This window comes from Hippoglossus hippoglossus, chromosome 17 (genome assembly GCF_009819705.1).
Source record: "Hippoglossus hippoglossus isolate fHipHip1 chromosome 17, fHipHip1.pri, whole genome shotgun sequence".
NCBI classification, from domain to species: Eukaryota; Metazoa; Chordata; class Actinopteri; order Pleuronectiformes; family Pleuronectidae; genus Hippoglossus; species Hippoglossus hippoglossus.
The window spans coordinates 12319046-12334891 of record NC_047167.1 but is presented as its reverse complement, the minus strand read 5'-3'; the positions used below and the strand labels follow the sequence as shown (position 1 = coordinate 12334891).

General features: G+C 43.7%; 1 protein-coding gene and 1 long non-coding RNA gene across 2 annotated transcripts in view; both read left to right on the top strand.

The window, feature by feature from the left end:
- The first annotated feature begins 3905 nt into the window (after window positions 1–3905).
- LOC117778110 lies at window positions 3906–7527 on the top strand. Its single transcript, XR_004616726.1, has 4 exons — window positions 3906–4014; window positions 5228–5232; window positions 7176–7183; window positions 7335–7527. It is a non-coding gene; the product is annotated as an uncharacterized LOC117778110 (long non-coding RNA).
- Window positions 7528–10674: 3147 nt separating this feature from the next.
- Window positions 10675–15846, top strand: part of kcnab1b (potassium voltage-gated channel, shaker-related subfamily, beta member 1 b) — a 34195-nt gene continuing 29023 nt past the window's right edge. Inside the window, exons 1-2 of the mRNA XM_034613375.1 lie at window positions 10675–11166; window positions 11940–12470. Of these exons, the coding sequence (XP_034469266.1) occupies window positions 12256–12470 (215 nt within the window). The 5' untranslated portion in view covers window positions 10675–11166; window positions 11940–12255. The remainder of the gene's footprint in view (window positions 11167–11939; window positions 12471–15846) is intronic.

Sequence of the window (15846 nt, the reverse complement as noted above, 5' to 3'; positions counted from 1 at the left end):
AATCTGATAAGAAACTGGCCAAAGTTTGGCACAGTGCATGATGGGAGTTCCCCCAGCAGTCTAGGCCAAGAGCAGCATAACTAAGGGATTGTTCTAAGGGAGTGCTCAGCTATTTTAGAGATTTTCTTTTAAAATATGAAAGTATATATTTACAGCATGATCCTGTTTTAAAGATGAATATGTTGAATAGGTACAGGGGAGCTGGGATCTGAGTCTCACAGTCGGTGCTTGGAGACGAACTAATGCAATATTTGTTTAGACAATTTGTAAAAAGCAAGAATTCAAAAAATGAATGGCGGAAGGCCATGACAAAACACACACATACACACACATGCACGTGATTGACCTCTGTGTTTTTCCACCATGAGGGTCGGATTCTTCTGTCATTGCGCGTGTGTGTGTGTGTGTGTGTGTGTGTGTGTGTGTGTGTGTGTGTGTGTGTGTGTGTGTGTGTGTGTGTGTGTGTGTGTGTGTGTGTGTGTGTGTGTGTGTGTGTGTGTGTGTGTGTGTGTGTGTGTGTGTGTGTGTGTGTGTGTGTGAGAGAGAGAGAGAGAGGAGGCTCTGCGGCTGATCTTCACGGACAAGATGTTGGACAGAGACTTGGACACGCTGCTCTCTGAATATGGAATCCAGCATCTGTCCGTGATCAAGATGGCGTTGAAGGTTCCTGGAGGACTGACGGCCTGACAGAGACGACGTCCTCCCATACCCCCACTGTGCTGCTTCACGAAGCAGCACAGTGGGGCACAAATGTCGAACCTTTATTCCAATAAACCTTTTAGCGATGTTGCCTTGAAATATGTTTGAAAAGTTGCAGTTGCACGAAATAAAAGCGTGTGCTCTCTAATGTCTCATCTTTGATCAGTGTGTGGGTATTAGGAGGTTAAAGTGAAGCCTCAAGACTCTTTAACAGGGCATCAAATACTGGTAAAAAAGTAATATTTTTTAACAATAACTTTACTTTACTACATCTCAAAGGAACAGGTAGTTTGACTGAAGGCTCTAACATGGATCCCTGCAAAGCCTCTATCGACCTCCAGCAACAAAACAGGGAATAATAATTATTCTATTGCACCAAATCAGTTCCTATGGGATTTTATTTCTTTTTAGATGAATAACGTAACAATAAAAAATAGTCTACACATGAGAGAAAACAAACATTTTTGTAAATAAATGCATTAATGCGTGTTTTTCTCAATTTTTTGTATTAATTAATGAAATGATTTATTACCATTTCCTTGTCCCTTGTGCTCCTCCATGGAACTCAGTGTGTCACTTTACAGGTTCTGGTTCTGCATGGAACGAATCCAAGGTATGTCTCAGACAAAATAGCTTTCAGTTCCTGGACTACTTTTAGAGCTGTTTTTATTGAAAACTAATTTCCTTGTAAGAAACTTGTGAGACTTGTTTCTCGTAAGAGGTGTCTACTAATTAAAGCGATTATTCAGAAACACACCGAGCCACAGCAGCAGGATCCCAGCCAGTGTCTCACCCACAAGTGAAAGGGAAAGAGCTATGCCAGGAGCCGCCCCTGGGACGACTGATGTAAAGACCTCACATATCTAGGAAACTGAAATAGACTGAATGCTCTGCGTCTACCTCTCACACTGCTCACTGAGTGGGAGGACGGAGCAGACACACTGAAGTGCTCACAGCTCCCCCACACGTATCCAACATCTTATCTGCATTTTCAGCCTGAGCAGTCATGCGCTCAGTTCGGCCTGTGGATGTGCCTGTGTGTGTGCACGCGGCCACTTCTGTGGTAATGGCTGTTTGTGAAATATAATGTCCAGTTGTAGCTTCAGATTCTTGCAGAAGAAAAGGATCATTTTTCATAGGCTGCTTTATCATCTACGTCCATAAGAGGGCAGACTGGGACAACTGGGTAGGAGAGAAGAGGGTACGGAGTCTTATTGATACCAATATGTTTACATTTAAGGAAATGGATAGATAGATAGATAGATAGATAGATAGATAGATACTTTATTGATCCCAAATTGGGAAATAATTGTGTTACAGGATACTGCACAGAGAGCCAAATAGCAACAAAACCTATATGAAGAATTAAAATAGCTCAAAATAGAATGACATTCAAAATAAAATATGAAAATAAGATGTGCACATTCACAGTTATTGCAGGAGTAAGCAGAGAGAGTTTTGGTGTGGACAGAAACTACGGCTCAGGGTTGTGAGAGGTGAGGAGTTGTACAGTGTTATTGCTGTGGGCAGGAAAGATTTCCTGTTTCTGACCTTGCGGCAGCGGAGCTGAACCAGTCTGTTGGAGAAAGTGCTTCGCTGTCTGTCCACTAGGTGGTGGACAGGGTGCTCGTGATTGTCCATGATGGATAACAGTTTGTTCAGTGGTGATAGCACAGGACATAACATTATAGTGTGTAACTCAAAGATCCACTTTAAAAAGACAGATGCTTCAGAGAAAAGTCTTATTATCCAGTTTGAACATTTGTTTGTAGAGATATTGACAGTTATGTTAACCCTTTAGTTTGATAAACCATCCTCTCTCCTTTAAAACTGACCTGCTGTGTTTGCTCCAGTGGACGTCCAATGAGATGTGCTGCTGCATTACCTCTCAGCAGGGAAGCAAAGGGAGACGGAGCTCTTCCTTTATTTCCCTGTGCCCCTGCGGCCGCTCTGCGCTAATTAAAATCTGCTCTGAGCTATCAGTCGTCTCCCCTGGTTCTCCTCACACTGTAATGACCTGGCCAGGAAGGTTTCACTGTGTATATTATGGTAATGGTATTAAGATGTGTCAAAGGTCTGAACTTGAAAGCGAGTACTTATGCTCACAAAGATGGTATGTAGTGTAACTTCGGAAGGCCATGACAAAGCACACACACACACACACACGCACACACACACGCGCACACACACACACACACACACACACACACACACACACACACACACACACACACACACACACACACACACACACACTGTTCCCCACTGTGGCCTCAGATGCTCTTACAGTTTCACTTGACCTCAGTTCTATGAAATGTTGAAAGAGACACACAGCTCCTCTCAACCATGTCCAAATATATATTTTGCATCTTCACAGCCATGACACAGAACATGACCTCTGTCCTGATGTGCTCCGAGAGCTTTTCTTCTTTTCTACCTGAGAAACGCGTCACATATTTTAGGAAATAATATCAAAGAATGACGCATTTGACAACAACAACAACAATAATGACAATAATAAAAGTGCAAGTACAAATTTAGACAAGTTAATGCAAGTCAATGGGAAAAATAAAGCAACAAAACAAACAAAACATTTTTATAAAAATGCATTTAAAAAGAGGATAGTGAGGTGGCTTTGTCTGATCCACAGTGAATAGCCGACCTCCCTCTGTCTCTAGTCTTGCCCTGGAAACTGAGACTAACAGCTGGTTAGCAGAACACAGATTTACAGCAGGGATACAAGGGGTGAGAGGGTCTGCTAAGTAAAGTGGTGCAAGGCCATTCACTGATTTAAAAACAAGCAATAACAATTCAAAATCAAGTGCTGGGTCGATGTCAACTGCTTGGCTGCGCATGCAAAGGCTCTAAGTGATCTGGTTTGAATAAAGAGGTTGATGCTGGTTTGCAGTAGTTGTTGCGGCTGGTTATCTATGAGCTGTTTGGACAGACAGACAGAAACTGTCATATCTGAGGAGATCGTCTGATTTCCTCCAAAGCGCCCACTGCTTTTACACCTTCTGAAAACAAACTCCACATTTGCTTTAACACCTCATTAAATGACCTTTTGTCTGAATTGTGCTGTACACATAAACCTGCTTTGCATTTCTCGTCAAAACGAGCCGACAACACCGTCAGTCCCAAATGACTATCAGTGAGAATGGGTTTACCCTTTAGATTGTGACAAAATGACAGCAAGAAAGGCTTCCGGATGACTGCCACCATCACCACATATTACTGCATTATAATTTACATTATTATTATTAAAACCAATATCAACCATTTCCCTCCCAAACATCTGACACTTACAAAGGCAATGTTCAACAGCTTCATCTTCATCTCAGTAATCAATCAGGCACTCAAAACAATACGCAAAATGAGAGAGTGCAAGGAAGCCCACACAGATCAATGTTCCCTGTCAACCAAGTATGAATTGCAACGACGCTAATCTGAGAGAGCCAGTGGAGGCGTTTGATTGACCACAGTGTCGTTCCACCGTGAAGGTCTGATTTTCTTTTCTACGGCGTTTTGCCTGCAGGAGTCAGATTGTGTACAACGTGGATGAGTCACTGTGGTCTTGGAGGGATGAGTGAAGAAAAGGGCCTCACATATCCAGGGACTGAAATAGACTAAATGCTCTGCCTCTCACACTGCACGCTGAGTGGGAGGACACAACAGACACACCATATTCATCCAACGGTTTACAGTATCTCCATCTTCAGCCTCCGCACCCACACACTCAGGCCTTTGAATGAGTGATGGAGGTGTTGTGTTAGTTGGTGACCAGTGGACCTCATGGGGACCAAAGCCAGGTCCCAATGAGGCAAAACGTCATTTCTGAGGTCCTGGTTAAGTTTAAGGAAAAGATATGAATTGTGGTTAGGTTAAGCATAGGCACGACAAGGGATAAGGTTTTGGTTATAGGCTGTCCACAGTGAATAAAAGTCAGAATAAAAATAGCTTTGCAAACCTGTGTGTGTGTGTGTGGAAACCCTGCATGTTCCTGCATTTACAAATGTAACTTCCCTTCTTACTGTAGCCTCTCGCTCCACAAGAGGGCAGCCCGCTACAACTAACCAAGCAAGAAGAGGCTTTCCATGTGACTTCATATGCAAGATGTAGTGTTGTGTGCATATTATGTTTACACATGTACAGTTTGGGATGAATGAAAAACAATTCTGAATCTTTTACCCTTATGGATAAACTGTCACTCTTATATCATGCAAAGAAAAGATAAAACCTGTCCCACAGTCACAGTGGAAAGATGATAGCAGACAAATGAATTAAGGTAGCTTATAATGATTAAAGTATGTTTTTGTAATGTTTCAGAACAGGTTGCAAATAGTGATTAATGCTATTGAGGATGGTTATTGTTAATTGTCAAATACAGCACGAAGCAGGGTTACAAGAGGACATGAGCATGAAATAATTTAAAGGTTCAGTGTGTAGAATTTAGTGACATCTAGTGGTGAAGTTGCATGTTGCAGCTGGATACCCCTCACCTCACCCTCCCCTTCCAAACATGAAAGAGAACCTGTGGTAGCCGTCATTTGTCATTCAAACTCAAAAGGTGTTTAGTTTGTCCAGTTTGGATCCCGTAAAAAACATGGCGGCCTCCGTAGAGAAGACCTGCTCCCGATGTAAGTATAAAGTATTGAAATATAAAGGGCCCATTCTTGAGTAAAGACAAAAAAAAATCTTAAAATGTATATGACACACTAGTGAAAACATCAGTAGGATTATGTTATATTCAATTTCTGCCAATAGATCCCTTTCACCTGAATCTTACACACTGAACCTTTAAATCCATACCGCAGATAAAGCAGTAGAACTGTGTTGATACTAACAAAGTTCCAAAAGATGCATTACACCTGCCAATGTAAAAGCTTTTGCAATAAGTCACAGTAACATCACACACCGTAACACTGCTTGTCTTACTTTTGTAGAATCTCATAAAATTTGAAATTTTGAGATGCTAATCATATAATGTAAATTAAGATTGATGGCATGTCTCCACATCCTCCCGTTACAGCAGTCGCCATCTTGCGCTTTTAACGTCATTTGGAGCCAGAGCCTGTGCAGACCCAGTCATCGTGGTCTGGAGTCACAGTATCAATGTCCGGCCAAACAAGAGTCAGTCTCAGCTGTCAATCATGATGTTTCAACACAAATCTATAACATCAAATGACTAAAACCAAACAAACAATGTAAACATATAGGTCTGTTGGTGAAAATCCACTTTCACTACTGGCTCTTGAAGACAATTCATATTAAATTCCTTCCTCATATGTGAACGGATCCTATGCAAACATGTTTTTCACATCTCTGTTTCAGTTTTCATTTAATCACTTTGCCTTCTAGTCATTTAACCCGACTAGATGGATCACAGTTAGTCTCCGCCCCAGCTTGGATTGGCTTTGCATGCAACAGATGCATCAGGAAGATATTTCTGACGAGCAGACAGAAATATCCCTCCGGCTTTGATCGGCTCGCCTCGGGGACAAGCGGGGCTTCTCTCACTCGAGCCGCCAGCAGCTCAAACAAAAGCCGCCTTTGTCTTTTATTTTGTCAATCATCTAAGAATAAAGTTGACAACACAGGTATGACACACACACACACGCGCAGAGATGTTTCTGGCCACCTCCCTGTCATCCACTCTGATACTGTTGGCGTGATCCTTTTATTTGTGTGCCTCTGTTTGCCTCTATTTGTTTGTCCGGCTGCCTTGGCTTAGTCTATTTTGTCGGACATCTCTATGGAAATAGTGTCATTACTCTAAATCACTCTGTCGGCCCTGCAGTCATGACAAAAACCCTCCAGCAAACCAACACGAATATCCTCTGCATGGCCGACATTGCATTGCACTTACATGGAGAAGATATTAGGCCGGACTATCTTTGCAGGATGACTAAATATATTGGAGGAGATCTGCCAACAACAGAGAGGGTACCGTCGGCCTGTGGGAGACGAGGCCGATCCAAGCATGTATCTCAAGGCAGCCTGTACTGAGGTCCCTGTGCCCAGGCAGAGAGGGGGGCCGAGGCTGGAGCGCTGCCCCAGTACCATCCAGCAGAGGCAGGGGGCAGGAACCCGGGTGAACCCCTCCAGCCCCACCAGCTGCCCACCAGGAGGCATTGAAGCCAGCAGCAGACCTCGAGAGCCGAACAGTTTGGAGGAGCTTCTTCAAGTGCACAGGCACCTTTTCCAGGCGTCTGCCCAACCTGGTGCCAACATGGTCTACAGGTAGGATATCATTCACAGAGGAAGGGTGCACACACTTAGTACATTCCGATAAATGCTGCACATTTAGGCTGCAGTATCTTCTGTAGTGGAAGAGAGCTTGCAGAAGGAGATACATTTAAATTACTTGCATTTTGCATAATTTTGGGTTATCCGGCTATTCTGCTTAACGAACTGCAATTTATTTTGATTTTCTGGAGTAAATGTGAATTCAGCCTTAGCCCAATCAGGGTAAACAGCAGCCTGTGTGTAAATTTGCTCCAATTTCAATCATTTATACACCACTGGAAGCAAGGATAAAGTTTAACTGCACAGCAGGGTCCCTGGTCCTGTTAAATACCTAAACCTTTCATCATCTCCTGATAAGGAAGAGTCTGTCTCAGCACAGCAAGACCCAGCACTAATTCCCCTCCGTAATTAGACTTGACGTTCGAGGCACATGAGGCCACCGGCAGACATACAGCCATGTCTTCAGTGGCAGGTATTAGTATCTGAAAGACTGAGGTTTGGAGTAAGTAATGAAAGCTAGGTCCTGATGTCCAATTATCTTTTTCTCTTTCACACTGTAAATGACACCGAACCCACATACCGTCTCATATACGTGTGTGTGGGAAGCAGTTACAACCTTGAGTGTATCTCACGTTTGGATTGTACCTTGTATCTGTCCATCAAGAGCAGGAAACCAATTTTAATTTAGTCTTACCATGAGTGCAGTGCCCGTTCTAAACCTGTTTGCTTGGCCTGTGGTGATGCTGCAGAAGAGCTGGCACCTGTTTGCTCAAAGTTCAGTGAAGCTCGACTCAGTTTCTTTAACGGTAACCAGTTCCTGTACAATCTGAATGTTTGTCATTGCAGTAAAATGTAATTTCACAACACTTTTAACAAATATGAAAAAAAAATAGAGTACAGGTGTGAGGCAGCTTGTATGTGTGTACATAGATATATTTCTCAAGAATATTTATGTTTATATTTATATATAAAGTGAAATTCATTTTATTATTCATTGTGGGTAGTTGCTGAGGTCCAGACATAATTTCACATATAGCTTTATCTGCTTCACATATGAAACTGCTATGTCTAGTACTTTATTGTGAAAAAAAACACATCGACAGTCAATCAACAACAATCTTTATTGACAATGTTTAGAATGAGCGGTTGTTCTGGACAAATCACGTTTCAATAAAACTCCAGTGAGCTCACAAGCCTTTTTTTTTCCTGTGGGTCAAATTCTGAAAGTGCACAAATATTTCATTGATACTGAATCCATGAACCACAGAGCGCTTTACCATTAGAAATAAAAGGCTCTGCAGCCGCTTCAATTTCCTTGCTTTGAGGCCAAATGGCTGCCGGGCCAACATGGAAGGTCACTATGCATCTGTAGGGGCCGTCACAATAAGGACGTCAACATTCATCAGTGTAACCAAAGTGCATCGCATTGAAACTGAGAGAAGGTTGTGGCAAAGACAGGGCTGGTAATAATACAGATGATATAACTGTGAATGTCACAAGGGTGGAAATGATGATGATGATGGTGATGGTGATGATGATGATGATGATGATGATTACCTTAAGTTTTCATTCAAAACCTCCGATTTAGAGTCCAGCTTCTTCCTCTGTGTTTCGTGCATGTTTGCAGCACTTGATGACTGTGCCCATTATGTCTGCATGAAGTCAGAACCAGCCTTTTAGAGCAGATTAAAAAAACGAATTCTTCCTCTCTGGTGTTGTATGTGCAGTGCCTCACAATGACTTGCGGGTCTAATCTGCAGCATATAGAGGGAAACACTGTGGACTCGGAGTGAGGGAGAGAGTCCTGTGTTAAAGGGTGATTTAGAGGGAGATGGAAGAGCGGGCCATGAGGAGAGAGATAACAGACAGAAGATGGAAAATGGAAAAAAGAAAAGGGAAAGCAGGAGCTAATCCACAGAGAAAGAAGAGATGGAGGAGAGAGAGGGAGAGAGGTGGTGCTGCTGCAGTGATGTCACAGACAGCTTGGAAAGGTTTCCCCCCTCATTATCTCTCATTTTCTCTCCAGGAGGTTGGTGCTGATGAAGACGACTATCTATTAGATGGTGATAAGCCTTTTGAAAAGCAAAATGTGAAACACAAAAACCGTTAAGTCGAGCAGCAGACTGTTACAACAAGGCTGTAATTATGTGACATGGAATCTAACAATCCTCTGTAGAGAGCAGTGGCTGCTGGTATGTGAAAGGAAATCCATTGTTTATTGTATAATACATGCAGTATTTTGGTGGTGTGCCGGCAGCACCACCAAAATATAAAGACTATTTCTGTGGGAAATCCAGGGTTAGGTTACTGCTGAGGGACGAGTGGGTCTCTTCACTGCAGCTTTGTTGTCACTCATCTACACTATTTCAACAAACTTGCCATACGGAGGTCTGTGTCTTAGCAACACAATTTCAAAACTCTATTATCGGTTCTTAACGGAGCAATTAAGGAAGAGTGGTTTGCCTCGGGGTAGCAGACTTATTGTCTGTTGGGGATTCCAGCCGAGAGTGTAACATTTCCATTTTACGCTTCTGACTGACACACTTTTAAATAGGACCAACCGTGGGGGGGGGGGGGGGGGGAGGTGCCGGTGACATTAGAGGGATGCTCCATGTTTGATATTTTGTCCAACAGCGCAGTAACCTCTCCAGAGCGTCACAACGTGATCAAGCCAAAAACATGGTTTTGCTGGCAGGTACAGAGAAAATGCAACGGGGGCAGCACAGCAAATAGACTTTTTAAAGGTTTTTATTGGTTTACACATCAGGATTTGTTCGCTTGAGTTCTACTTGGGCTGTGAAAACCGTGGTATGATATGTTCTGAGGCTCAGAAGGGAGTTTTCAAGAAAATGTGCAACAATTATGGATGGATGGGTGGGTGAATGGAAGGAAAATGAAATGAAATAGCTTTCATCAAATACTTTACATAGAGTAATTCAGCACAACATATTATCTCACACTATATATCCAGTCTCCCCAACGCTCCCCCTGACCCATGAGCCAACGTTTCATCAAAAAACGACTGTTACCAGTGTCTTCTCTTATCAGATGCAGTCGCAAGGATATAAATATAACTGCGTTGGCCTCGAGGTTTGTGGCGGTTCAATGAACCATGAAATCCTGCATTGTCACATTGCTGCTCAGTGGGGGAGGAGGCGAGGACGCTGCGCTGCCTCAACACTGGTTTAATGCTTTATTTCAATGTGCCACTTCATCTGATCTGTTTCTTAACATCTGCTCTGAGACGTCGGTGTCAGAAAGGCTCTCTCTGGATTCTTCTGGGAGCCTGAGCCGTAGCCTGCAACTTTTCACCGTACGAAAAAAACAACAGACAGCGCCGTGAAATGATGTCATGGGAGAGAGATCGGAAGTGATTTCCTATGTTTGTGCGTACAAGGAGGACGTGTATTGTAATAGTAGACAACAGAAAGAGGGTAAAATGCCTGATAGGTCAACCACGGTGAGGTGAAGCGTGTCGGTGACATTCACATGTAGGCTACTGTACTCGACCACAGTGCGCCACCTTAACATCCTGCCTGAGGGGCATTTCTTTAAGTAAACAAACACACACATCAAGTCACATCAACATCTGCTGCCTCGATTCCCATTCGCAACATACCTCTCTCTCTCTCTCTTCCTCTCTCTCCCTCTCTCCCTCTCTCTCTATCTCTCTTTCTGAGTGTGTGGCGCCATAGTGAAAAACACTGCAGTTCTTTCAGCCAGTCAGTCAGAGCCAGCGTCTCTCTCCCCTCAGTCAGCGCCTGGCTCCCTCTCTCCACTCGCCGCTCATCGCCTCCTCACTGCATCTGTCCTCCTCTCTCTCTCTCTCTCTCTCTCTCTCTCTCTCTCTCTCTCTCTCTCTCTCTCTCTCTCTCTGAAACGATGAACCATGCATCCTCCTCTCTCCTCCTCCTCCTCCTCCTCCTGCTCTCTGCTTGTCCATTGCCATTCCAGGGTCCCTTTATCAAACAGAGCGTTCTTGCTGCAAAGCCGGGAACCTTAAAAGCTGTGTTACTTCCTTGCGGACTTTGGAGACAGGACAAGGCTGTTTGCCCAGTCTGAGGACAGCTGCCGGAACGCACGCTGCTGCTGCTGCTGCTTCTGTTGGGATGCAGATCTTTGCAGGACCTGTGTAGAGCCGCTTGATTCCTCTAAAAGTTGCAGGAAGACGCACGTCGGTCAAGGATCTCATCCCTGCCTCGTCCTGACATCGCACTGTGTGTAAGAACACCTGTATCCATACAGATTTGGTCTCTCTGTGCGTGTGTGTGTGTGTGTGTGTGTGTGTGTGTGTGTGTGTGTGTGTGTGTGTTGTAAGTTGATTTGTGAGTGAACATTCTTTGCTTCAAGCGTGACCTTATTTTAAAGACGTTTGACAGGAGTGAAATGGGATGTCTGTGTTTAGTTTTTTCACAGCGCTGAGGGCTCAGCGTGCTGGTGCAGTGTTACTCTCTTCACTCCAGGTGTTTGACTAAAAGGCTTAGCTGCAGTTTGAGGGCAAGAGAGATCCTCTGACACCCAGCCTGACAAAACCTCAGAGACAGCCCAAAGAGAAAGACAGTAAAAGAGGCATCAGCGGCTGAATTAGAAATACACACATTTGAAATAGGCAGGAGACTGAACTTGAGTTGGAAACTATATAGGATAAGGAAGATTAGACAAAGAAGGACAGAAAGAGAAAAAGACGAGCAAAACTAGGGGCAGGAGTGTTTTCGATCATCGTACAGCTACGTCGAAGCTGCTTAGACATGTGAGCAATGGGCGTAAAAGTGGAGAAAACAGCTTGAAAAAATTTTAATACATTTCTCCCAAGTCAGTCTTTACCAGATTATTCCTCCTCCTCTGTAGTCGCACTTCCAAGCCTCCCCCCTCTAACCCTCTGCGACACACACTGCCTTCTCTCCTCCAAGTGGGCAACTCTTTCCACGACTCATTCAGTTCCCATTCTCCTCCATCCTTCTCCCTCCATCTCCATCCTCTTGTCATATTTTCAGGTGGTGTCAGACCGGCTCCTCGTCTCAGCACTTCACGCACTGACCGGGACTGCGCCGCTGCTATGTCCAATTTTTGACATAACCTCAGCTTGAGATTCCTCTCCCTGAAGAAACTGAACCGAATCTCATGCTCCCGGTCATTCCTGCAGCACCGGGTAGAGCTGGCCTGGACCACTGACGTCCAGCTTCAAAAAACAACAAGGACAAAAAGGAATTCCAGAGACAGGAGGGGAAAGAAACACTGTCAAGTACTTTAAGGACCTCAAACAAACACTTGTCTGTCTTGTAGCAGCTCTAGTGGCCTTAACCGACAGCCATGCAGGTGTCCTTTGCATGTACGGACCACGGTCTGAAGGCCCCACGTAACGGCGAGCACAGCAAGCAGAACGCCACGAGCCCCAACACAGCCAGCAAGGCCCGCGCCCGCTTCCGCACCGTGGCCCTGATAGCTCGAAGCCTGGGCTCCTTCACCCAGCGCTACCACCACAACCTCAAGGAGTCCACTGCCAAGCTCACAGGCATGAAGTACCGGTACGTAGACGTGACGTGATGATGGAGACTGTGTGAGAGGGAGACGGAGGAGGTGTGTGTGTGGTTGACTTTTCTCTCCTCTGCCCAGTGTACGCCACAACTCAACGTAGAACACTGATGAATTAAGATTAACGACAGCATATAAAACAGGAGAAAAACAAGACAATTAAAACGAGAGCAGAGACGACTTCATTAAATTATAAGAGCCTTGATGGAGACAACAATGATATATGACCAGGGACAGGTGATCAGTGGGACGCTGTGTGAGTGTGTCTGTGGTGGAAGAATCAAAGGCGTTTTTTCCAAGATGTAGATTTTTAAAGATTTCTTATTTTAATCAATCTAATCACAATGAAAACCAATTAGCGTCTGAAGAGAACTAGGATCTGGGACATTTTGATGATTGGAGTTTCAGATGCAAATAAGAATTTAATTGCACAATCGTGCAATTTGAAGAAAAATATATTCGTTGTAGTAATAAGAAGTAAAAATATAGAAAAGATGCTCTTCAGGTGCACAGAAGATCTGTATTGGAAGCTAAATGTGTTGACCAGTTTCAACCTCAAAGAGTCAAAATGATGAGACCAGACCTGATACAAAAAATTAAACATTACTCCATCTCATAATGAAAAGACGACCAAACAATAGAAAAAGCCTTGAAGATGTTACCATAGTAATATGAGAAGAATAAAGTCATAAAATGAACCATGATAACTCTGCAAATCACACAATGTGAAGCAGTCCCATCAATAAGTGCAAATAATAATAATAATAATTAGAGATCCGGATGGCACCAGCTCTTTGAACAGACTAAACCAGTCTGTAAATGATCAATGTGGTCACACAAGTGATGCTGCAGTAAGATTAAATACTAGTAATAGTTTTTAGTGACACTACCTCGACCAAGCAGGTAGTGTTTTATTCATCTGCCTTTGTTTGATTGATCGTAAGCAAAATTACACAACAACTACTGAAGAGATTTTCCACAAACCTTGGTGAAAGGATGTGTTATGGGTCAAGGAAGAAGCCAACGAATCAGGAGTGGATCCTGGAATTTCACTTTATCAAACATTGCAAGATACATCAAGACGTTTTACAACATTTTCGTTTAATTCATGGATCTTGATGAAAAAAAGGAAAAAGGCTTGAATGTTTAGGGGACTGTATGAGTGAGTGCAATTTGTTGCAGCTTCAAATAGAAGATTTGAAAAAGATCCAGTGAACTCCATTGTGGTTTCAAAAGGGGACTTGTTGGGCCTTGGCGGAGATTTGCATTGATCCACTGAGTGCCGTTCCAGTTTGTTTGTTTGTTTGTTTGTAAGCAAGATTACAGGAAAACAAATGAACGGATTTCCCTGAAAGTGGCAGTGTGGGTCAGGGAGCAGATCCAGGACTTTCTCTAACATCGTGATATTGGGGGATTTCTCAGGGAATAATTCATGGACCTTGATTAAAAAGAAATCAGGCAGAGAACTTATGGGTGTGTGCAATTTGGTGCAGCTTGAATTTAACCTTGGCGGTGGTATGCGCTCTGTCATTGTAATTACATTTAAGATAATTTAAACTCTTTGAAACTTTCATCGCTAATATTTAAAGCATGCTGATAATTAGACACTTAACACACTAAACAATTACCAATAAAACAAACACTAACATAGTTTGAGAGAAATGCACAGAGAATGCAGAGAAATAAGTAAAACTACATTATCAATGAAATAATTTTATTTAAAAAGTGAAATATATAAGCAATGTTGTAAAAAAGTGCACTTCACGCAGCCATATAAATCATCCACAATAAACAGTATCAATGCTGAGTTTGCTTTTTTTAATCTCTCATGAGCTCAGTCAATAAGAGGAGCATCGGTTTAAGACGCTGACCGCTCCACATGCGGTCCTCATTAAGTGGCCACAGCCGTACTTTACAGTCTGGAGAGTGTGACAGTGCCGTGCTGCCGCTCTCCCCGTGTGTGTGTGTGTGTGTGTGTGTGTCTGTGTGGGAGTTGTAACAAGGCCCGGCCAAGAAAACCATGCTCTCTTATCTCAGTGAGTGAGCTCTTAACCCAGATCGCCGGAGCAAAATAGTAGCGTTTACCTCACACTGTTCATTCACTGGAGAGGGTGACATCACCGAGTCAGGATCAAGAGACACACAGTGAGGGAGAGACAGGTGGAGGGAAAGAGGGGATGATGGGAAAGTCAAAATGAGGGGATGGGGGGGGGGGGGGGGGGGGGGGGGGGGGGGGGGGGGGGGGGGGGGGGGGAAGCAGAAAGAACAAAAAAGAGAAAAATCTGAGATTGAGCGAAAGAGAAAATTGGGCCACTCAGGTCAGCTCAAAGAAAAGAGGCAATTAGCAGACTCCGGGCAGATTGGATGCGGAGCAGCTAAATGCGATAAGTGTCTGCTTGTCACACAGTCTCATCTCGTTTCCATAACAACATCGAAATGGCCAACTTCAATCTGTTTGCAGCACCAAACAAGCCCGATGACTCCATTGTGCTAACTGGGTCCCGGGCTTTGTTTTGTTTTCCACGCGAGAAAATTGATTTGTGAAATCCTGCTGCACGTGCACCAAGGCCCCGGAAATTCAATCAAACGGCTCCAAATTGCGCACACTCATAGATATCAGTCCCCTCAATGTGACAGATTTTTTTTTCCAATCAAGATCCCACAATTATTTTCAGGCAAAATTGAGTTTAAAGAAAGTGAAAAGAAAACTCCTGGATCTGCCCCCTGATTCGGATCCACACCAGAATTTAATGGGTTCTTCCCTGAACCTTACCACATCCTTCCATCAAGTTTCATGGAAATCCATCACGTTGTTTCTGTGAATCCTGCTCACAAACAAACAGACGGGGGGGAAAAAAACAAATCTCCTTGATGATCATTTCGCTGTTGTGTCTTCTTTTCTCATAGAGAGGAGTCATTGGGGAGAATTCTGCAGAACTGATGCAAACTATGTCACTTCTAAAAGCTTATTTTAGTTTGGAACATGAGGATTTGCTCATTCTTGTTGCTCCCTCTAGAAACAGGTGGAGGATGAAGCTTCCTCCAAGCCCTCAGCAAATCCCCTGTTTTCACCACAGATCAAATATTAGAAAACTCATGTGTCACATCCTCTCTCTGCTCCCTGTTTGTCTGACATTTTCTGGTTCTCTCTCATGTATCCCCCCCCCACACTTTTCCCAAAGCTCTTGGGTTGAGGGTATTGCTTTGGACACCATCTGACAGGGAACCGCTTTCCCTTGAAGTGAGGTCCACAACAACTACAATAACGACAGGCAACAAATGAAAGCACTTTTTTTTTGTCTTTTCTGAAAGACGAGAGTGTGTGTGCCACTGTGGGCGTCTGCACTGGCACACTGCGTTACATAGATG